This window comes from Natrix helvetica, assembly GCF_964273705.1.
Source record: "Natrix helvetica genome assembly, chromosome: 10".
Lineage (NCBI taxonomy): Eukaryota > Metazoa > Chordata > Lepidosauria > Squamata > Natricidae > Natrix > Natrix helvetica.
Window position 1 is genome coordinate 21,422,751 of NC_138561.1, and position 22,897 is coordinate 21,445,647.

At 43.9% G+C, this 22,897-nt stretch overlaps 2 protein-coding genes across 2 annotated transcripts; both read right to left on the bottom strand.

Annotated features, from left to right (window-relative positions):
• Positions 1 to 1,557: 1,557 nt before the first annotated feature.
• Positions 1,558 to 15,329, bottom strand: LOC309397461 (dual specificity protein phosphatase 22-A-like). The gene is made up of 8 exons (XM_081963500.1): positions 15,167 to 15,329; positions 14,940 to 15,032; positions 13,445 to 13,478; positions 12,946 to 13,028; positions 10,703 to 10,752; positions 8,005 to 8,079; positions 6,737 to 6,908; positions 1,558 to 2,365 (listed from the first exon to the last, which is right to left on the bottom strand). The coding sequence occupies exons 2-8, from the start codon at positions 14,958 to 14,960 to the stop codon at positions 2,261 to 2,263; spliced, it is 540 nt and encodes a 179-aa protein (XP_081819626.1). The 5' UTR covers positions 14,961 to 15,032; positions 15,167 to 15,329; the 3' UTR covers positions 1,558 to 2,260.
• A 2,811-nt stretch (positions 15,330 to 18,140) lies between these two features.
• COX4I1 (cytochrome c oxidase subunit 4I1) lies at positions 18,141 to 22,795 on the bottom strand. The gene is made up of 5 exons (XM_081963501.1): positions 22,729 to 22,795; positions 21,047 to 21,126; positions 20,052 to 20,216; positions 19,335 to 19,466; positions 18,141 to 18,529 (listed from the first exon to the last, which is right to left on the bottom strand). The coding sequence occupies exons 2-5, from the start codon at positions 21,123 to 21,125 to the stop codon at positions 18,393 to 18,395; spliced, it is 513 nt and encodes a 170-aa protein (XP_081819627.1). The 5' UTR covers position 21,126; positions 22,729 to 22,795; the 3' UTR covers positions 18,141 to 18,392.
• Positions 22,796 to 22,897: the final 102 nt, after the last annotated feature.

Here is a 22,897-nt window from a genome sequence, read left to right on the forward strand (position 1 = left end):
ATGAGACACATCTTGGTGGGAAAACAAAGTAAGTCTAGTTGCTTTTTGAAAAACAACCCTTTGGGGAGATCCAGAGACCTTCTTCGTCTACCTTCTTGGATGTCCGCAGATAAAAAGTAACTTTTGAGATTTGATTTTTGAGTCTTGATAAGGGAGAACCCTCCAGGACAGGTGTCACCAACCTTTCGGACCTCAGGAACCACTAAATTCATAATTTTAAATCCCGCGGACCACTAATGTGTATTTTTAAAAAAGATAAATAGTATTTAGGGCAACATAAAAATGCAAATGATTTTTCTGTGGAGCACCAAAATTTTCTCTGCTTGGACCACTGCTCCAAGATATTGTCGCTACAGGGTTTTTACCTCTGAAATTCCTCCCCAGGCCCTTTCTCCCAGAAAGACGGATTGTGCGCCCTGTGAGACCGCAACTGGGTGGGAGATCTTTCAGGCTGGGATCCAGGAATCAAATGCTCTCATTTCAGCAATGTATCCTGCCGTAGCTTCGATCTGCTAGCAGCAGGGTAGTAAAAGTAATCTCTGCTTATCACATATCTACAATAATTTCCTGTCCCTACCAGAGGCAGCAGCCTATTTTGTCTCTCCGAGCCGAGTTCCCATGTGGGCTTCCTGTGTCGTTCGCAGAAGAGCCAGACAAGCTGTCTAGGCTGCTTCTGAACTTCCCCCATAAGCCATTTTTGTTTTGACCCACCGGCAAAATTGCAGTTGCTTCTCCGTCGAGGCTGCAGGCTAGGCTCCCAAAGGAGCAAAGGGGTTTGGCTTGCTGATTTGGGAGGGTGGTTCTTGCACACAACTAACTTACTGCTCAAGGTTGACTCAGCCTTCCAGCCTTCCGAGGTGTCAGTAAAATGAGGAGACAGATGGTTGGGGAGGGCAAGAGGCTGTAAACTTCTTGGGCTGTAAAGCACTGTGAAGTGGGATATAAGTCTAAGTGTTATTGCTAGTCCTTCCTTCCTTCCTTCCTTCCTTCCTTCCTTCCTTCTTTCCTTCCTTCCTTCTGTCCGTCCGTCATGGCACAGTAGTTAGAATGCAGTTTTGCAGACTGATTCTGCCCACTGCAGGAGTTCAATCCTAACCGGCTCAAGGTTGACTCAGCCTTCCATCCTTCCAAGATTGACTCAGCTTTCCAACCTTCAATAAGATGAGAAGCCAGATGGTTGGGGGCAAGAGGCTGACTCCGTAAATCACTTAGAGGGGGCTATAAAGCACTGTGAAGCGGGATATAAGTCTAAGGGCTATTGCAAGAAGAATGGCCACCTTATCTAAAATGGATAACGATACGATAGATTAATTGGAAAAGGTGGAGCTTCTGTTACAAAAATCTTGCCCACAGATCCCCAGTGTTGATGGCAAAATGGGGCTCCTTCCCTAGGTAAATGTTTGTGGGACCTGATGGTGGTTGTGTGAAGGTTGCAGACCCAGATTCGTGTAAGGGCTTCTTTTGAATATGTGTGTGAAAATCCGTTTAAGCAGCATCACGAAAAGAAGCTTAGGGCAATCCGATAACATGATAGAACCCTAGATATTTCGTGGAGAATTGCAGGCTTATATAGTTGGGTATTATTGTTGTTCATGTAAACATCATATTGATTTGCATTATTTAAGTTCATTGGTGGCTTTATCTTAGTAATGTTCCCATCACAGCGCATCGAATTTGGGGCACTAATTCAAACAACAGTCGAAGCAAACCTAATAAAATCTGTTTCTCAAAAGCTGAAATCACTCCCAATTCTAAGGATTATTACTAATAAAAAAAATCACCTGTTTCCCAAGATGGATGTGCCTGTCATTGATAGTCACCACTCCTATTCAAATCAAGTGTTCTCCATGTCACTTTTCAGAACATCCCTCAACAATTTCCAAAATATTTTGCATCTTCTCAGCCAGCAAGACACTTGAGATAATTGCACACCCATCTCCTTGAAACTGTTTAAATGACCCATTTTTTCTTCTTCTTGACATGGGCAGCCTCCAAATGGACAGCAAGAGGTATTTAAGTTGACCTCTGGAGAAGTCCACTGTTGTAGCCCAACCCACAAAGAGTCTGAACACATTCAAGGAAACACCAGAAAGGAAGGCAACAATCTCTTCATATCGATCAAAAGAAGAAGCTGAAAAGGTTCTTTCCAAATGCTCCTCAGTTGGGTCCTTGGTGGTGGCTGCTGGTGCTGCTGTCACCATATCGGCTGGTGGTTGGCTGGGCTTGGAGCCCTGTTCCATTTGGTTTCTGCAAGTCCTGTTTATGGCTCATTTACTTTCTCTTCTTTGGGGGAGAGCAACCGCTGTAGCTCCTCTTGGTCAGGGAGGGGGTTCTTGCCATACTCCATCTGGACCCAGGTTCGGTACTGCCAAGATAAAATTCCAGAGGAGCTGTCAAGTGAGAAGGTTGGGCCAAGATACAGAGAGTACATAGAGTGGAAGGTCAATAAACAGGCTATGGCCAACTCAAGAGGAAAATGTTGTCTTAGAAGACAGATATGGGTCACCTAAGACCCATACAACCCACACAGACATACACACTGTCTATGTCAAGGGTCTTCTCACTCTATCTCCGTGATCCATGGACCTCCAACACAATCATTTCCTTCCAGAACTAAAGTTCTATTAGTCCTCCTAAACTAGAGCTAAGCTGGAAGTAGAACACAGAGCGTTAGAATAATAAGGCTGGAAGGAACCTTGGAGGTCTTCTAATTCAACTTCCTGCTCAAGCAGGAATACCATTCAAGACAAAGGGCTCGCCAATCTTTCCTTGATAACCTCCAGTGATGGAGCACCCATCATTCCAGAGGCAAGCCTTCCACTGTTGGTTTTCATTCTCTGGAATTTCTCCTTAATTCTAAGTTGGAACTCTCTTTAATGAACTTCCAACTGTTACTTCTCGTCCTTGGTGCTTTGGAAAACAGGATGACACCTCCTCCTCTCTGTGACAGCCCCCCAAGTACCAGAACAGAGTTATCATGTCACTCCCTAGTCCTTCTCTTCATTAGACTAGATACAACCTAATTCGTTTATTTGCTCAATGTATGGCGTCAGGTAAAAGCTGCCAGCTGATGTAAGGTTGTAAGCTATAAACTATAAGCTGACGCAATGAGGATGATCCATCAATACAGGCATCGCCTCTTTAAGACTCTGATAGGGTCTACACAAGGCATTTCCCTTTTAGGAGGTGTCTATATATAGGTGGCCATTAGAGGGAGTTGCTCTCTCTCATTGTGTATCTCATTTCTCTCCTTGTGTCCATAGCTGAGTGCTAAGGGATTTATCTCCCATGTGTATGTCTGCATATATTGGTATATAAACCACTATTAATTGTCTAAAGGCTCTGTGTGCTGTGTTTTTGCTCCTGGGTTTATCTCATAATAATAGCCACACTGCCAAAACTCTGACATACAGTTTAGCCTCCAGACCAGGGGTGAAATCCAGCAGGTTCTGATAGGTTCTGGAGAACTGGTAGCAGAAATTTTGAGTAGTTTGGAGAACCAGCAAATGCCACCTGCTCCAGAGTCCTGATCATCTTGGTTGCTCTTCTTGAACAAAGTAACTTTACTCAACTGGTCCCTAGTATGTATGTGTGTATGTGTGTATGTGTGTATGTGTGTATGTGTGTATGTGTGTGTGTGTATATATATGTTGTATTTGTACTGATAAATAAATAAAGGGAGACTTTATTTATTTTTATATATATATATATATCATGCAAACCCAGAAGCCCAACGAAGTTGCAGGATCGTCATCAAATTTCACCCCATCCCCCCCAAGAGACTTTGATGAGTCTTAATTTCAACCCAGAGAGCATCAAAATACCCTTGCCACTTTCATAAAGGCACGTGAAGAGAGCATGAGTAAAGCATCAAAACCCCAATGAGAAAAGGAGTTTCACCAGCACCAATTCGAGCTGGCTGTGAATTCCACTCCTAGCAGCCTTTAAGGTCCCCTGTTCATTAATTTCCACAAGTGGGCTCTAGCTAGTTTTGGGGGACTTCCAGTGGGAATTTTTCACATTTTTTTTTGCCTCTCCTAACATACCTCCTCCTCTTCGGGTCACAGTGCCCACCCACTCACTCGCTCCCCACCCCCACCCGCCTGAAACCAGCCGCAGATTGTTTTGAAACAGGAAAACACGTGCCGTTTCACTCCCATTCTCGGGGCTATGAAGAAGACCCAAAGCTCTCTTGATTTTTTCCTAACACCGCCAATGCCATTCCAACAAAGCCGCGTCTGGGTATTTAATTAAGATTCTCAAAGCCTTTAGCTCCCCTCTCTGGTTTCACCCAGGGCCAGCATTAAAACTGGACTTCAGAAAGAAAAAGCAAAAAAGGAAAGTGTTTTTCCCCCCTTTCCCACTCTTCAGATTCTGCTTACACGGTCATCTTCGGCCTCAGCTCTGCAAGCCCAATAATTTGCTAGAGATTTTTTGAGGGGCTGCTCCAAACTGTTGCTGGTCAGACAACGTAACACAAAATTTGGCTTTCTGTGCAAATCAATGTTAGCAGAAAAAGCACACATATAAAATATATAAACACCCCCCAAAAATCTCTCTCTCTCTCTCCTCCATCACTCCCTATCTATCAATCTCTCTATCCTCCATCCCTCCAGCATCTATCTCGCTATCTCTCTATCTATCTCTCTATCTATCATCTCTGTCTATAGCTATCTATCATCTCTGTCTGTCTGTCTGTCCGTCCGTCCATCCATCTATCTATATCTACCTACCTACCTACCTATCATCTTTGTCTATCTGTATGTACCTATGTACCTATGTACCTATGTACCTATATATCTATAGCTATCTATGTTCTTTAATAAATCATTTGATTTGCAACAATGCTCAATTGGGGATTTCCAAAAGATAACTTGTTTTCACCTTGTGCATAATGAATTAATTCATGTTTTAGCTATTCTGGGAACATCAAAAGGTGTCCCCCCCCCTTTTTTTTTTTTTTAAGTGCTATAATGAAGGGAAAATTAGTATACTAGATAGAAGAATGAGAAATATTTTCACTAACTTCCTGCCAGGCGCAAAAAGATCAGGCTTACCCATGAAGGTCCAATTAAACGGATTTATTGCGAAACGACCTCTTCACAGGAACCTTCTCAACTAACCGTTAGCACTTCCTGGGAGTTAAATGAGGGTCATGGAATTGAATTTAGTTCGCTTGTGGTTATGTAGGGATTCTAGGCTGCTTCCCCTTTTAACTCTGCCTCCAGTTTTCCCCTACTCTCCCTAAGTAGACATTTAAGGGAGATTCTAATGCTTTGGGTTTCAGAGGGTGGGGTAGATTAAGCATCAGAGATCAGTGGACCCAGAAAAATGAACAATCTGGGTGCGGGAGTGATATGTCACTCACTGCTGCAGGACATGGTCAAAAAAAGTCAAGATGTCAATCACAGTGGTGTGATCAAACTGCATCTTGTCACATATCTTGGCTTTTTGACCACACAAGCACTGGATCACCAATCGTTACAGCTCATCCTGCAGAGATAAGCTATCCAGAAAATGATGACGCTGAAGTGTAAATTCATTTCAGAGAATCAATGAGAAAGAGAAACCAGTAATTCATTCAGTTTCAGAGTCAGAAGGAGTGGAAGAGCCCCAAGTCACAACCTTGTGGTTGTGACTTTAAAGGTCAACCTGGAGCTCGTGATCTTACTCTTCGTGGTCTTCCGGGAAGCCCTTTCCAAAAGGCATGGCAAGAAGTCGAGAGTTATTCAGAGGTAGACTGCCTCTAAAAGGAGCAGTTCTACTTTGGGACCACGATCGATCAACAGCTTCTCCTTTTCGGTGAATGTATTAAATCGCTGTCACTCCCCCCTTTTTTTAATTATCAAAAATCAGGAGCCTGGTGGAGATTATAGGGCTAGCAAATTTTACAAAAACATTATTCATCCATGGATAACATCTGATTTTTAAAAAAAAAATTAGTACAGGGGTCTCTAATCTTGGCCATTTTAAGACCTGTGGACTTCAGCTCCCAAAATGCATTTTCTATTATGGGAAAATGGGAGGGGGGGATTGTACAGAGTTAGCTGATATGTAGCCATAACAAAATTCTTTCTAGAAAGCCAAGGTCATCCTTTGTCTTTGAACCTCTGCACCTGACCGGAACTAGATGGGTGGAAACTGCCAGCATGGCAGTAGAAGATTGGACCATGGGATAGACTTGTAGGGGTGGGGGCAGGATCTTGAACTTTCAACTGAGTGGGAAAACCTGGAAGCTTTCAGATTCGGGTTTTCCCAGATGTGCCAACATGGCTCTCTTCATAAATTGGAACTTTGAGGAATCCTTTGCCTCAGAGTCTGATTTAATTTTGGATGCTATCTGGAACCCTGACACCCATACAAAAAAGGGCCTGAAGCTTGTATGATGTGGTCTTCTTGGCTTTCATCCAGCCCTTAAGAGACCCCTGGTTACAAACATGCAAAAAAGGCGCATCAAACATGTGCAATACAAGATCACGGTATTACACTGGGCCTATGACTCAGTTCACTGGTTGTTTCTCGCCTATCGTACCAATTCACGTTTTTGCCTCACCCATCTGTTTCCACAAAGACTCCCTAAGCATTAACCTTTTGTGACACGGGCAGCTATATAAATTTGATAAATAAGTAATAATAAAAAATAAGTAATTAATAAAAGCAAATTAATTGCTACAGAGAAGGACACAAGTGTGCAAATGACTCCGGGGTCAAACAAGGTGCCCTTGTGATGCCTTACCTCCTGCAGCAACGTGGTTTCGTACTCCTGAAGTTGTTTCTGAAACCCAAAGTTGGGGCTCACATAGGAACGGACAGCTTTGGCAGCGGCCAAACATTCTTTCCAGCCAAAGTGGGTTACCGTCATCAGGTAGGCCACCAAAATTGTGGTGCTGCGAGAAACTCCCGCTAAGCTGTGTTGACGGAAGGGAGAAGCAATGATCTTCAGTTTACCTTAGACATGGAAAATATGTCAGGTCTGCAAGCCATCTTTTATTTTGGACTTCAGGCCTGCCACACTTTCTACTATTCATTTTCTATTGTGGGAAAATGGGAGTGGGGGAACTTTACAGAGTTGGGTGATATGTAGCCATAACAACATTCTTCTTAGAAAGCCAAGGTCATCTTTGTCTCTGCACCTGGCCGGAACTGGATGCGTGGAATCTGTCATTGTGGCAGTGGAAGATTGGACAGTGTGATAGACTTGTGGTTGTGGGGGCAGGATCTTGAACTTTCAACTGGGTGGGAAAACCTGGAAGCTTTCAGATTGGATTTTCCCAGATGTGCCAACATGGCTCTCTTCATAAATTGGAACTTTGAGGAATCTCTTGCCTCAGACTCTGATTTACATTTGGATGCTATTTGGAATCCTGACAAAATATTCACCACACGACTCAGGATCCACAAGAGTTTCTTACTCAAGACAAAGTAAAAGTAAAACTTGTAATTGTCCATCATTGCATAAAACTATTTCTTCTATAAGCATGGCTTGTTTAACGTGCCAAAATTAACTGGATTCAACTAAATAATCAAGGCACAAAGTGGGAACCAGTGAGATGAAATGGGGTCTCCAACCTTGGCAAATTTAAGACTTGGGAGTTTTTAAGCCCACAAGTCTTAAAGTTGTCAAGGTTGGAGACCCCTGGGTTAAGGTGTCTGGTGAGGCTTGAGAAGACTTGGTTCAAATCCACCCTCATCCAAGGACATGCACCGGCGGTCTTTGCGGGCAGATCTGGGAATTCAATTTTTCCACAAATAACATAACTAGATCAGGGTTTTCAAACTTGGCAAGGATACGATTTGTGGACTTCAACTCCCAGAATTCCCCAGCTAGCAGTTGTGGACTTGGTCAACTCCTAAAATTCCTCTGCCACATTTCATCATCACTACCGCTATAATGCTTCTTAATAAAGCCACAAGATTTAAAGGTATGCTTATTTGCAGATATTTAAATTCCAAGAGTTTCCCAGCTTTGCTGGGAAAATAACAAAAAAAGGCAGGACTACATACCAGTGAATGAGACAGCTTCCACCATGCAGTCTACATTCATGAACAAAGCTGATACACTCTTTAAAATGTTGAATTCTGGAAGGGAAAGGAGAAAGAAACATCACTTGCTTTGGGACTCTAACTAAACACTTCTCTTGACTAAGGTAAAGGTAAAGGTTCTCCTTGCATATATGTCCAATGCTGTTATCTTCCCACCAAAGGTGGCTCCTATTTTTCTACTTGCATTTTTTACGTGCTTTCGAACTGTTAGGTTGGCAGAAGCTGGGACAAGTAACGGGAGCTCACTCCGTTACGCGGCGCTAGGGATTCGAACCGCCGAACTGACGACCTTTGTGATTGACAAGCTCAGCGTCTTAGCCACTGAGCCACCGCATCCCTCTTGACTAGCAAACGAGAATTCAAGAAAGAAAACTCAATACACTATTGCTGTTCCTCATGACAACACAAGATCTTGGGTGTTCCCCTGGGATTAAAGTCCCTCCAAGAGCCATCCCCCCCCCCCACCCCTCTTATGTTTGGAGCATAAACAGGGTGAGGGTCCCAAACGCCACCATTAATCTGTGGTGGAGGGGTCAATCCATGCCACCCCGTTCTCAGCTAGCTTCTTGGAAAACCCTTTCAAAGTTCATGGAAGATTGTGAAATCTGGACTCCACAATAGAGTGCAAAAAATAGGCACTTCAGAAAAGCATTTCCTTCCTTTGGCCCATTGCTGGGAGGCGTTTTGTGATTGCACAAAAAAAGATGGAGGGAAGGCGGAGGAGTAAATAACCACCCAATTTTGCTGAAGAAGGATATTCTCACCAAAAAAAAAAATTCAGGGGGAATATTTAGCTCAGAAAGGAGACACTTGCAAAACACTTCCATCTTTGACTTCAAACGTTCCAAAGATGTTGAATTTAAAAGTCAAACATGGGGAGAGGGGGATTTCAAAATCAAAAGAGGTTGGCAATAACTCTTCAAAGCAAAATCAATGCTCAGTTAGGGCAGCACATAAATTGAACGCATGATTATTAATTAGTAGCTGTGCATTTGTAATAGAAATTACAAGACATTTCTACGTTAAGTGTGGAAAAATCAGAGGTTCAAGAACTGTTTGGGTGATCAATAAAACTGCAGCTGCTGATTTTGTGTAATTAAATGTGTTCACTCTTCTGTCTGTAAACCTGGGCTTGACACTGGGTGGGTTGAAGCCACAACCTCGTGTGTGTTTTCAAACGTTCTGCCCACCCATCTGTTCAGAAGGCAAGGATCAGCATAGCCTGCCCATCATCTGAATATTTCACCAATTTTCCTATCAATGCCACCACATCTTTTTATCCAAGGATATCACCTGGTCAATCACATAACTTTACTTTCTAGCAGAATAACAGTATTGGAAGAGACCTTGGAGGTCTTCTAGTCCAATCCCCTGCTCAAGCAGGAAAACCTATACCATTTCAGACAACTGGTTGTCCAATCTCTTCTTAAAAACTTCCCCTTTTTTTAAGCACCCACAACTTCTGGAGGCAAGTCGTTCCACTGGTTAATTTCTGTCAGGAAATGTCTCCTTAGTTCTAAGTTGCTTCTTTCCTTCATTAGTTTCCACCCATTGCTTCTGGTTCTACCCTCAGGTGCCTTGGAGAACAGTTTGACTCCCTCTTCTTTGTGGCAACCCCTGAGATATTGGAAGACTGCTATCATGTCTCCCCTAGTCCTTCCTTTCATTAAACTAGACATACTCAGTTCCTGCAACCGTTCTTCATAGGTTTTAGCCTCCAGTCCCCTGATCCTCTTTGTTGCTCTTCTCTGCACTCTTTCTAGAGTCTCCACGTCTTTTACATATCACGGTGATCAAAACTGGATGCGATATTCCTAGTGGGATCTGACCAAAACATTATAAAGCGGTACTAACACTTCACGCGATCTTGATTCTATCCCTCTGTTAATGCAACCTTGGACTGCATTGGGGTTTGGGGGGAGCTGCAGCACACTGCTAACTTATATTTAAGTGATTGTCCACTAGAACTTCAAGATTCCTCTAGCATTTAGCGATTCCCGTGGAACAAGAAATAATAAAGAAGATACTAACGTGCGCAGAAATGGACAGGCTGACTCTAAGGATGAGACGGAATACTACGAAATCTGGGATGAATGGAACCAATGGTTAGAAACGAGGGGAAAAGGTCAGGACAGGAAAACACAGATAAGTTAAGAATTGGAAAATATGGTATTAATATTGTATGATAGGTAGGAATTGGATATGTATATGTATTGATAATAACTATATAATGAAAGGGATTAATGGGTAGGCAATTTGACTGCCTACACACACCTATGTAATGGATATAAACTGTTATAGTTGTAAGATCAAAAAACTCTGGAAATGATTATGCCAGAAATGTCGCACGATGTCCAACAGCTTTGATTCACCATCGAAGAAATTATTGTTATTCAGCTTATGATGAGAACATGACAGAAGAGAAGTAAACATGGACACAACAATCAGAAGTGCATTTAAAAAGATGAAAGAAATGGAAGGATGAGAACAGATTGCGTGTTCTGTGTTGTGAAAATAAGGCCATCGAGATACCAATGAGATAGGACACCGCCATGATGGTCTCACTGTTCTATTTTGTTTTCTCATCTCAAAAACCCATTATTTCTGAAACGACATCTTTTACCCCCACAGCAAGTGGAACAATTTTGAAACAACTTACAAGTTTTGATTGGAGGAGTCTGAAGCTGAAATGCAGAGGTAGGTCATGCCCTGAAATTTAAAAGAGAACGTTTATGGAGATCTAGCCGTGATTCGAATAAACATCGACAGGAGAAGGCTTTATTGATTTAAATGAAGAAGCACCATGTGGTACCCAACTAAAGCTCTTGCTGCAATTCTAAGACAATTTTGACCCAAAGCATTGATACATTCTGGGGGAGCCACCTGCTTTTGATGTGATCTCAACGTAGTTAGTTTAAGCGTGGCCAGAAATCCATTCAGAAATTCTAGCTGCCTTGCTGGGCACTCAATATGCAAACAAGAGCCTACTTGGTTGCATGAAGACACCCAACTGGAAAGCGGGGAATGGACGGGGGTAGTTATGAAAGGGACCAACTTTGGGCCCTTTCATAACTATTGCTCCAGGCAACTACGGGACTTGAGAGAGATAAGGAGAAAGAAACATTAGAGAGCTAAAAAGTCCTTAGCTAAACTTTGTATTTTCTTCCTCGGTTCAATACAGGTTCTGATTAAACAAGAGAGGAAGCGCAGAAAGAGAGATACTATCTCTTCCAAATGGAGGCCAGCTCCTGCAGATTCCATAAACGCATCCATGAGGGCTTCTTAGCAACAGAACATGAATGGTTTGCCATTGTTTTCTTCCAGGCTGCCTTACATCTCTGACACTCTCTGGCATCCTTCATCACAACCTAACCAGGTTCAATCCTCTTTGGCTTCCCAGTCCAGAAGGAAAGCCTCGTGTGGCCACCAAGGGATTGTCAAAGAGGAGCCAAAGCAAGGAGGAGTAGCTGCCTCAGAAGAGGATGCAGCTTCAGGACGGACTCTGACCTTTCGCAGAGAACTTCCCAAGTTCACGCCCAGCGTTCAAATCTCCAGCTCAGCGGTTTGGAGAGAAGAGAGGAGAGGCTGAAGGGCAGCTGCGAGGCTGGGATGCACAAGGCAGGGCTAAAAATGTCGGCTGCAAAATAGCTCCTTCCCTTCAGAAGGAAAGCAAGAGAGACGGACATCGCTTAAAACATGGAAATGCAAATCTAAGGAGCTTTGGTGGGGTATGTTGCAACATTGGCACAACAGCAAAATCACCCAGGCGGTTTAGAAGCTCCGCTCCCTCACAGCCCACCCACCTTCTGGAGGAGGAGGAGGAGGAGGAGGAGGAGGAGGAGGAGGAGGAGGAGGAGGAGGAGGAGGAGGAGGAAGCAGCCACCCTCTTCTGCCCCCACTAGGCCGAACCCAATGCCTGGGAACTACAGCTTGTCTCGGCATTTCTTTCTCTGTGCCCTGGGATTGCCATATTACTCAATACATTTGTGTGTTTCCTGTTCCTCTTCTTTTCTTTTTTCCACTTTTCTGCCTTCCTACTCCGTCCTGTTGTAAGGCTGGCGGATGGGCTGAAGTCTGCCTGCTGAAATCTGCCAAGCCTCATCCTTGCATTGCTGCTCTTCGCCCGCCTTCCCCTAACCCACCTGCACGTTGCCTTCTTTCAAGGTGGGGATTTCAAACCAGAAGATAAGATGAAGCCCACCATGGTTTTAGTGCAACGCAGCAAACCAGGCAATTGCCAAATTCGTGAAGAGGAATTTGTGAGACGCTTCTTTCTGATCTGCAGCCGGTTTCTGACCCCAGTCTTCCCTAAACCGGTGATGGCCATGCTGCCTCCAGCCCAAGGGAGATGTGGTTGAGTTCACCTAAAGGGCTTGGCGAGTTTAGACCCTACAAACTAGTTAAGGATGAACCAGATTTGGTCAACTGCTGAAGGTGTCAGAATAGGAGCTAGGAAGTCAGAATTGTAGTCCCATCTTAAAGACTGAAAGACCAAATTAGGGATAGATTGTCATGGAGAAGAGCTGTGATCTCTAGAGGTCAAAAAATGACTGGATGCTACATAATCAATCTATCCTGTCATAGGCTTAAATGCAGGCTGGGTCTCTTAGGGCCAGCCCCTCTCTCTCAGCCCTAGGAATAAAGCAATGGCAACCCATAAAAACATTACCAAGAAAAGTGCATTGAGTTACATTCTTTTGGGGGGAACGAATATGACTCATTCAGACTTGTGTGGGTCTGCTGCCCTCCATCGGTTGCAGTAAGTTATGGCGTCTGTTTTCCCATGTTGACGGATAGATGGCAATTCTCTAAGCCCTTCCACCACTTTGTAGCCGTGAGCCTGAAATGTGCAGGACCGTCTCCCCTCCCCAAAATGTCTCCCATGGGCCTTGCTATACTCACGTCCAGCATAGGCTTGGCGTTGTTGTGCACGGAAAGAATGTGGGTGATCCCATGTTTGGTCAAGGTCTCCTTGTCTTCAGCATCTGCAAAGCATCAAATGTTTCCGAGATCCAAGAATGAACAAATGGATTGCCTTTGATGTGGACGTTGCTCGTAGAAGCAACAGCAACACAGTTAAATGATTGGGGGGGGGGGGCTAGTGTGCCTCCAAGGAAGTTCTGAAGAACTTCAGGAGATGCCCTGCAACTATTCAGGGCTATTGCCCCCATAAAAAAGAGACAAGAGTTCCAATTTCACTTCTGCAGCTGCCATCTGGATTTTGTTCATCATATCCTGTAGACATTCCTGCAACTGTTGTTATCTCAACGGTGCTATGGATCATTAACCTGGTCCATTCCAGGCCTATTTTACTAGGCTAGATCAAGGGAGGGGAGGAGCAGAATCCCATAACGCTAATCATCATCAGCATCTCCAAGAATAAAGCACTGAACGAACTTACCACTGATGCTCCCGAGGTAGAGGCCCTCAACCACCTAAGGAGACACCAAGAAAGAACATGAATGCATCGTCTCCCATGCCCGGGGGGGGGGGGGGGGGGATTGACTTTCTTGAGTAATAATACATCATGGAAAGCAGCTATTTTACTCCATCCTACACTGATTAGGCCTCACCACACATCCAGGGTACCCCATTTTGAGAAAGCTTCAGAGAAACGGAAACAGATATAGAGAATGCCAACGCAGTCTGGTGGTACCTTTCCCAACAATCAAATGCACTCAAAGATGGAAGCTTTTGTGAGGTGACTCTGCCTTCATCAGATGAGTAAATGATGGAGAATTTAAACTGAGGTGAGGTGAGGAGAAGAGAAGGGAAGGAAAGATGGGTTGGTCAGAGGTGCAGCAGACTCATGAGAGAGATTATAAATATTTTATCATTCAACAATATATGATAAAGTAATACAAAAAAAAAACCAAGTAGTACCATATACAGTAAGTACTTCAATATATAAAATCCAACAGAATTGGAAGGCCCTAGACTTTCCACCACCTACCTAGCAGATGGTCCTCAGAAAATCTCAAACCTTCACTCACTGCATTCATGCCTGGTCGGCATAATTGTGGTTTAATAACCGGAGGTTTTTAAGAAGAGACTGGGCAGCCACTTGTCTGAAATTGTATAAGGTCTCCTGCTTGAGCACAGGGGATTGGACTAGAAGACCTCCAAGGTCCCTTCCAGCTCTGTTCTGATTGATGATCGATTGATTGAAATCCCAATGAGTTGGGTTGATACATCCCTGGAATTATGAACAGTCAAAGGGATCTTGCAGACAAATCAGCCTGCTGGTTGAGAACAACTTCTTCTACTTCTTTATTTCTATCCAGAGTGGAGAGAAATTGGAGACCACTCCTCTCAGTCAGGAAGTCTAATTATACTTCAGTGAAACGATGACTCTCCCCGTTGTTTAGGGACACACATTGTAAACAAACCTTCCGCTAGGCAGATAGTTGTGTAAAAACTAAAAGTGATTCCTTCCTTCTTTTAAGCTCTGCTGAACATTTTGGGGCAGGGGGGGGGAAACTCCCCCAAACAATTTCTTCTTCTAGCTCTTCAAGGACCTTCAACTGCAGATGCCAAACTTCAACCAGTTCCTGCACGTTTATTTGTTCAGATATTGCACGATAGCAGTCATATGTGAGACAGTGTTTCTCAACTGGAGAACATTAAGATGGGTGGACTTCAGCTCCCAGTGTTTCCCCAGCCTACTGATGGAAGAGACGAAGTTGATGCCCTGATGCATGGACCAAGATGGATGGAGAAAAGCTGGATTGCAGAAGAATGATGCAAGACGGTCATATTCCTTTCCTGTTCCTCCTCTCTTCCCTTCCAGCTCCTGCTTATTGTTTTAAAGGACCCCGCCCCTTTTCTGCAACCGAGCCATTCTGCACCCACCCACACCTTCTTGGGGGCCCTTCTAGGAAACTTTAGCATTCTACCTTGCTCATGCCGATCCCCATGACAAATCTTCGTTCTTTGGTGGGCCAGCAAGGGCAACTTTCGCTCCGTATATCTCCTTGCTCTGCGAGACCCTGCAAAACAAAAAACAGATGACACCAAACCGAAGAAAATGTTCTTGTACCAGAGGCTTATCCAGCTGCACCCTATTTCAAAGAAGGAGTGTGTTGCGTGTCCAAAGGGAGTGTTTGTCAAAGGAGAAGCAAACCTGGGAGTGAGGAAAAGGGCAGGGAACCAAGAAGCTGGCAATGTCTCCTTCTACTCCCTCGGACTTCTGGTGCTTTTCTGGGCACAGGACAGCTGCTGTCACCGTCTGTCAGCCCAACGAAGCCTTCTAAGGTCACCCAGGACAGAGGGAGGAGGGGCCCTTGGGTGGCTTGGACCTGAGACAAGTGGTCAGTTGATTTGGGGTGCCTGCGTGTGGCACTGTTCCCTCGGTCCTCCTTCCCAGTCCTGTAAGTCACTGCAACCCAGTTGCTGCCAAGCAGAAGAGCAACAAAGATGATTGGGGGACTGGAGACTAAAGCATATGAAGAACGGTTGCAGGAACTGGGTATGTCTAGTTTAATAGAAAGAAGGACTAGGGGAGACATGATAGCAGTCTTCCAATATCTTCCAATATCTCAGGGGTTGCCACAAAGAAGAGGGAGTCAAACTATTCTCCAGGGCACCTGATGGTAGAACAAGAAGAGATGGGTGGAAACTAATCAAGGAGAGAAGCAACTTAGAACTGAGGAGAAATTTCCTGACAGTTAGAAAAATTAATCAGTGGAACAACTGGCCTCCAGAAGTTGTGAATGCCCCAACACTGGAAGTCTTTAAGATGTTGGATAGCCATTTGTTTGGAATGGGATAGGGTTTCCTGCCTAGGCAGGGGGTTGGACTAGAACACCTCCAAGGTCCCTTCCAACTCTGCTATTGTATTATATAACATCAGAATAGCAAGAGTTGGAAGGGACCTTGTTGGTCTTCTAATCCAACGCACGGCTCAAGCAGGAGATGCTATACAATTCTGGACAGATGGTTGCCCAATCTCTTCTTTAAAAACCCTCCAGGGCTGGCGCACCCACAACTTCTGGAAGCAATCCGTTCCACTGGTTATTCTCAGTCAGAAAAATTCTCCCGAGTTCTAGGTTGCTTCTCTCCTTGATTAGTTTGTTGATTAGTTTCCACCCATTGCTTCTTGTCCTACCTTCAGGTGCTTTGGAGAATAGTTTGACTACCTTTTCTTTCTTCATTGGAATTGTGCTAGACTGGGCTTTTATAATCTGAAATTTTGATCTCTTCTTCTTTGTGGCAGCCCCTCAAATAATGGAACATTGCTACAGTATGTCACCTCTAGTTCTCCAAGAGGTTGTGTTGCAATACACGTAAATTGTTTGTAGAAGGTTCTTCATTTGGGAGCGGGAAGAAAAGGACATCATGACAGGGGTCCTTTGGGAGACCAAAGGTCGATAGTTAGCTAGAAGGGGCCTGAGTTTCTTCAATCATCCTATCTCCATGACAGGTTGTAATGCAAAAAGATCCTTTTTTAATTTCAGTAGGGTGTACACACAATCTTAGTACATAATGGAGAGGAGACCTCTGATATGCAGTATGGAGGAGGAAGAGAAGGGGGGAGACCAATAAATTGGGGAGGAGGGTTGAGAACTTCCACCTTTTTACTAGTCCACATTGTTCACATTGCAGGAGGAAAACCGTGCTAGTCTTAAGCTAGTTCAACGTTCTGATTCTTCCTAAATTTTATCTCTCCAGGATTTCCACTATTGTTTTCCTCTGGAGATGGCAGCACCACTGGAGTACCACAGCAAAACCCAAATGAAATTGGAAAATCTCCCTGCCCTGCAGCAAACATCATGGTTCCCCACCAAAGTCCAGCAGAAACCCACTTTTTTTCCTCCGACCCTATCCTGATGGATGAAGGAACAAGAGCTCCGTTCAAGCCTTATCCAATTTTTAAATTTTCCTTTGTTGTTGTTTTTTTATCTTAAGAGTTAGGCGGCCCCCAAGATTATATTACAGATGCTTTCAGCTTAGTCTCCGACACGAATCATTTGGCATATTTTTTTACGGAATGGGACAACTCGTTGCAGCAACTTGCCATGGAACAATTTAACTATTGATTTAAAATAGCTATTTTAATTTTTGTCATTCACATTTCATTCTGTCCCATCCTTTGCATTCTTTAGTGATTCTATTCCATCATTTCTTTAATAGGAGTGTAACTTCTTTTCCGAAGCAAGCTGTCCCATGGTGAATTGTCAGATTTTATTCTAGATATCACTGATGGTGAACCTTTTTGGCATCGAGTGCCCAAACTGGAACATGTCAGCATGTGCACATGTCAGAGTGCCGGAAGCCCGAAGACAGCTGGCCGGTGTGCGTGTGCCTGTTTTTGGCTGTTTGGGGGGGGGGCGTTTTTGGCTCAAAAAATGGCCTGATTTGGGGGCATTTTCAGGCTGTGTTGGGGCGCTTTGGGGCATGTACCAGCTGGCCGGTCATGGCATGCATGCCATAGGTTTGCCATCATGGCTATATACAATTGTATCAATAGTTGGATTATTAATTCCATTCCCAAAGACACAGAATTGACTTACACAAAATACCAAGTTGGCTTCATCAAACCCATCTCCAATTTCAGATTCCTCTCCCAATCAACTCTGCCCCAACAGAATGAAATGTGTCCCCTGAAGAGCGCTGCATACAAATTTTTGTGATCAACTGAACTTAAATCCCTTCCTGTAGAGTTAAGGAACAAGCGTCAGAAAGCCAGGAGTTCAACTGTCAAAGGATTACTGCCTAATCCTACAAATTTAAACATGCTTTTATTTATTGCACGGTTCCAAAATATGCAGCTGGATGTTTTTGCCTGGAATTTTTTTTAAAAAAAAAAAAAAACAGGGTTGCTGCAATTACAGCAAATTGCTTAATCCCGCCCAGGTCCAAATTATAAATTCCCACCAGATAAATGACTACCAATTCTGAACATGTAGCATAATTTATCCATTTCTGCTGCCAGAACACAAAAGATTTGAAGCGCCAATTGCTCATGGAAGATGCCCCGTCCTATTAAGGAAGCTTTGACAGTTGCTGGCTCAATAAACTCCATTTAACTCAACAAGCCGGTTATTCCAAATATTTTAAACAGATCGTTCCACACCAAATAAAGAGCCAAATGTCTCTTCTTCTTTTTTTTAAGTGTAATTTTTAATCTTCCTGCAAAAAAAAAATTGTGAATAAGATTTAGTTTAGGAGCAATTTTGCACATTAACCTGTAGGAATAGTTCAACAATTCCGGGTACATCAAGCGGTTATGGTTTAAACAAGGATAGAATTCTATTTCATCCTAGGCCGAAGCCGGGCCACAACCTAGAAATGAAGAAATGGTTTCAGACTTTCACATCCCGAGAGAAATCAGAGGCTCCTGAAGGTTTTTATTTTTTCCATTCGTTCTTCTCGTAATCCCACTTGGAGCAAAGGCCGGTAATTGGGTCAGGTTTCATATCCAGATGCTTCCGGAGCTCCATGGCTTTCCAATCCTCCGATAAAGTGTGGGGGACTGGTTTCAGAACTGCAATTGGATGAGATCATGGTTTGAGACAATCCGAGTTAGCCAGCAACAACTAATCTCTCCCAAGCGATGGGTGGGTGTCGGGCCACAGTGCTCTCAAAAGAGAAAAAGGCTATTAAGGTTCATTCAGACGCTGGCTTGTGTTCGCAAATCCACGGTCCGTCTGTAATCTATATACCCACCAAGAGCCCCCTTAGCTCATCCCTCTTTACATGTTTCGAAAGACAAAAGGAGGACTCCAACTATGCAGTGGTCTGCAGAATTAAGGCAGATTAGCTAAAGACAACGGTAATTTATCACGGCTTCAATTCATTGAGATATGTGTGTCTGTAAATGTATGTCCTGGATTTTGGGAGTTCTTTTAGTTTTTCCTTCCTTCCTTCCTCCCTCCCTCCCCTTTTTCCATTCCTTTCCTTCTCTGGTCTTCCTTTCCTCCCTTCCCTCTTTCCTTTCCTTCCCTTCTCTGGCTTTCTTTTCCTTCCTTCCTTTCCTTCCCTTTCTTCCTCCCTTTTTGTTTCCTTTGGATTTAATTTAAAAAGAAAAAAAAGAGAGAAAGGCTTAGAGAGGCCGGAATAAGAGTTCTCTTGGGCTCAAACGTTTCTTGCCCCACCATCCTTCCTTGTATCAGGAAGCCAAACAAAATGTGAAAAGCTATTTAAAAAGGCCCGCCTGTCTCTTTTTCACTAGACAATGTTCTCCCACCGGTACAAACGTGGGAGTGGGGGGTGTTATGCGTTGAATATTCTACTCCCATCGATTTCCCCATGCCCATGTTTAAAGAACTCCCTAAAAGGGGATGGCTTACCATACAGAACCTCCCAAATGAAAAAGAAAGCCGCGAGGCCAATCATGTAGCCAGCTAATCCGATCGCGGTCTTCCATTCGCTTGACGGCTTCAGCATTTCAGCAAAGGTTTTGTCAAATTTGATGTGGTAGACTGGAACGAGATGGGGAGAGAGAGAAGGGACAAAAATCCTTCTTTGTCAAAGTACAAAATATTACACACACACACCCAAAAAAAGAAAGAAACGTAGCCAGGCCAATGCTCACAACTGAACACGGGCATTTACATCCAGGTAGCCCTCAAAATTACAATAGAGCCAGCTCCCCCCAAAGGTACTTATGACCCAGTTCCCAAATTCTGACAGCTGTCCAACCCCCGTGGTCACGTGATTGCAATTTGGCCATTTGGCAACTGCCCCGCATTTACTTTATAGCATCCCAATAACTCTGATTTCTAACACTTTTGGTGAAAACCAGTGTTTTCTTCCAGGTTTTGTCAAAAACACCCCATACTAAGCAATGAATCACATAACCACCGTTGGGAAAAAAAAAAAACACCTAAGGTCATAAAATTGCTTCAATCATGTGATGACCTGCTTTGCCATCATCAAGATGTGAAACTAACTGGCAGACTCCACTGCAGTCGTAACTCAAGGGACAACCTGCATTTAAATAGGCCAGGTCATTTTGGTTATAAGTTTCTGTTTGATTTCCTCTCTCCCTCTGCGGTGTGACTCACGAGCAATCTTCTCTTCTGGGGTGAGGGAGGTCCAAGACCCCTTCTCCTTCTCTTTCAGAGCTTTCTGCTCGGGGCTCAGGTCTTGTATAAATGGAATATCCGGCAAAGGAATCAGAGGGTAATCCTCATAGACGGGCTGAGTATAGTGTGGCGCTTTTGTAACTTCTGTTGACAATAAAAAAATAAAATAAAATGTCTTACTCTAATATATGACCTGGAAACTTTGAAGGACATTAGCAGAAATATAAAATAATTAAAAATTAAAAATTTAATTAATGAATAATGTAATAATTAAATTAAATAGACTCCGGGGGATGGTAGAGGACAGGAAGGCCTGGAAGAAAATTGTCCATGGGGTCACAATGTGTCAGACACAACTTTGCAACTAACAACAAACAGAAAGAAAGAACAGAAGAATAAGCATCAAAGTTTTCATTCTCCAATGATTTCACATGGCCCCAAAAAACCCCTGGTCTTTATTATTCCTTTAGAAGCAGCTTTAGAAGAAGTCCTGAAAATTAGATTTGGATCAATCAGGCCTCGATGAGAGGCAAGGCAAAGGATAAAAGAGACTGACGAATGAAGGCAAATATACATGTCCCAGGATAGTGTTACAGGAGCCAATCTGGGTCGATCACCGGAACCAGAGTTTTAGTCTTCCAGGTTGATAGACAGAGGTTCCCTGAGGATGGGCTCCAACACAAGTGTGAACACCCGGAAAACTAAACTTCTGGTCCCAAAAACTGATTGACTCAGATTGTTGAATCCTGCAAAACAGACTTGAGACCAACTCGGCTGCGTATTTAACGTGAGTTCTCTACCAGGTAGATACAGGAGCTGTCATTTTAATTTTTGAGAAGTTTTACTATTTAGTGCATGATGAGAACACCACAAAATAATTTAGTCACAGAAGGAGTTTGCATCCCTAAATCGAAATGCGCTAGTCAAAAACTATTTTCAAGCCACCAGTTAAGATGGTTCAATGGCTGGCTTACCATGTCCGTGAGCTCTTGCACAGACAGAAGTGGATAGAACCCGCCTGCCAATAAGGCTGAATGCCCTAGCAGCCAACATCCTGAAACAGAAAAAAAAAGAATATTATATACTACAAATTATTAAGCATCCACCACTTGCAATGTTCTCCCAAATGCCATGTTTTTTCAGGTATCACAAGAGTTACTGTTGCGTTTGGAAATGATGCTAATTTAGACTGAGGTCCATATGAATAAAAGTATATTCTAAGCAACAATAGGAAGAACAAAGAGTGGGGAAGCAATGTTTCAATCCTAACATACGATTCTGTGTTTAGCAGACACCCCAGGGAATATTTCTATTTAATCTGCTTTCAAGGGATATTTTCAAGATACAGCCAATCCTAACCACCCTAAATCACAAATATGTCCACAGTTTCATAATGTTTCCTTCTCCACAACCACAGTCCGTTACAGAGCTGCTTTAAAAAGTCAATCCTAGTGAGCTCAGTTTACTTCCCATCAAGATGGGCAGAGACAGACTCATTCTCATGAAGCTTTATATCCCGTGTTATTGTCTAGAATCCTCAACACCTGGGAACAGGTGAATTTTGCATGAGGCTATTTTTATTCTGCGTATCCTATCATCTCGTTCTCTATCTAGCCATCCATCATATCATTTCTCTTACATATAATCTATCCTAACCTAATCTATCCTACCCTATCCATCAGTTATCTCTATCATTTATCTAGCTATCTATGTATCGATCTCATCTCCACCTACTATCTGTCTGTTATCATTTCTACCTATTATCATATCTTTCTATCTATCCATCCATCATCTCTCACCTATTATTTTTATCCATGTATCTATCTCTCTATCTATCATCTAGCTAAACACATAGTTAAGCCTACTGCCCACATTATTGCTGCTACTAGTGTTATTATCTCACCTGTCTATTTTTCCCCATATAACCACCATCCTTTCAGGTGGGTAAAACTGAGAGAAAAGAAGTCAACCAAAGTCGTTGGCATCTATATTATCTTCTCTCCACCGCCCCCCCGCCCGCCTCCTCCTTTCAACAACAACCATGAAAGGTGGTTTGGGCTTTCTAGCCCCTTTACCCCCTCAACTCCCAAACCGTCTCCCCAAACCGAACTATTTTCCAAATTTGCCCATCAGGGAATCAAGAGGGCAGGGCTGCAAGGTGGGAGGTTACAGAAATATTTTAAATGGATAAAACAAACAGTTGCCACTTGTTTGACATGCCAGCCCCAGGAGCGGAGTGTGTATGTGTCTGTCTGTGTATCTGTGTGTGTGTGTATATTTGTGTGTCTGTCTATGTGTGTGTGTATCTGTGTGTGTGTGTTTGTGTGTGTGTGTGTTTGTGTGTCTGTCTATGTGTGTGCATCTGTGTATCTGTGTGTGTGTCAGTGGGGAGCTCCTCCCCAACAAAAGATGCCCCCCCTTCCCGCGCGTAAGCGGCCCTTACTCGCGAGGAAGCTTGTGGCACCCTCCACCCGCCTCAACAGAAAGCCCTCGGCTGCGGACGATGGGAGCTGTAGTACGGGGCGCCCGGGAAAGCTACGCCTCCCCCTCGGCTCGTCCCGCGTCTCCCCCCGCAGCCTCTTCGCCTCCCGTCCTTCGGGGGACCCTCCCTCCGCGGCCGCCTCCTCGCCCGCCCGCCCTCCCGCCAGCCACCCACCCGCGACGGCCCGTGTCCTCTACAGCCGGAGATGGAGGACGGAAGGAGAAAACGGGAGACGCAGCGCAGGGCAGGCCGGAAGTGGGGGAGAGCGAGGCACGACGGGATATCGGCGGACTCAGCCCGGGAGGAGGAAGTGAGGGAGGAATGGAGCTGGCGCCATAGAGCT

Excerpts from the sequence above, each read along its gene's own strand:
- LOC309397461 (XM_081963500.1), bottom strand. The coding sequence starts at position 14,960 with ATGGGGATCGGCATGAGCAAG. Across the intron at positions 13,029-13,444 it reads CTACCTCGGGAGCATCAGTG|ATGCTGAAGACAAGGAGACC; the intron begins GTAAGTTCGTTC and ends GATGCTTTGCAG. Across the intron at positions 8,080-10,702 it reads GACTCCTCCAATCAAAACTT|AATTCAACATTTTAAAGAGT; the intron begins GTAAGTTGTTTC and ends TTTCCCTTCCAG.
- COX4I1 (XM_081963501.1), bottom strand. The coding sequence starts at position 21,125 with ATGTTGGCTGCTAGGGCATTCAGCCTTATTGGCAGGCGGGTTCTATCC. Across the intron at positions 20,217-21,046 it reads TGCAAGAGCTCACGGACATG|AAGTTACAAAAGCGCCACAC; the intron begins GTAAGCCAGCCA and ends TATTGTCAACAG. Across the intron at positions 18,530-19,334 it reads CATTTGGGAGGTTCTGTATG|TTCTGAAACCAGTCCCCCAC; the intron begins GTAAGCCATCCC and ends ATCCAATTGCAG.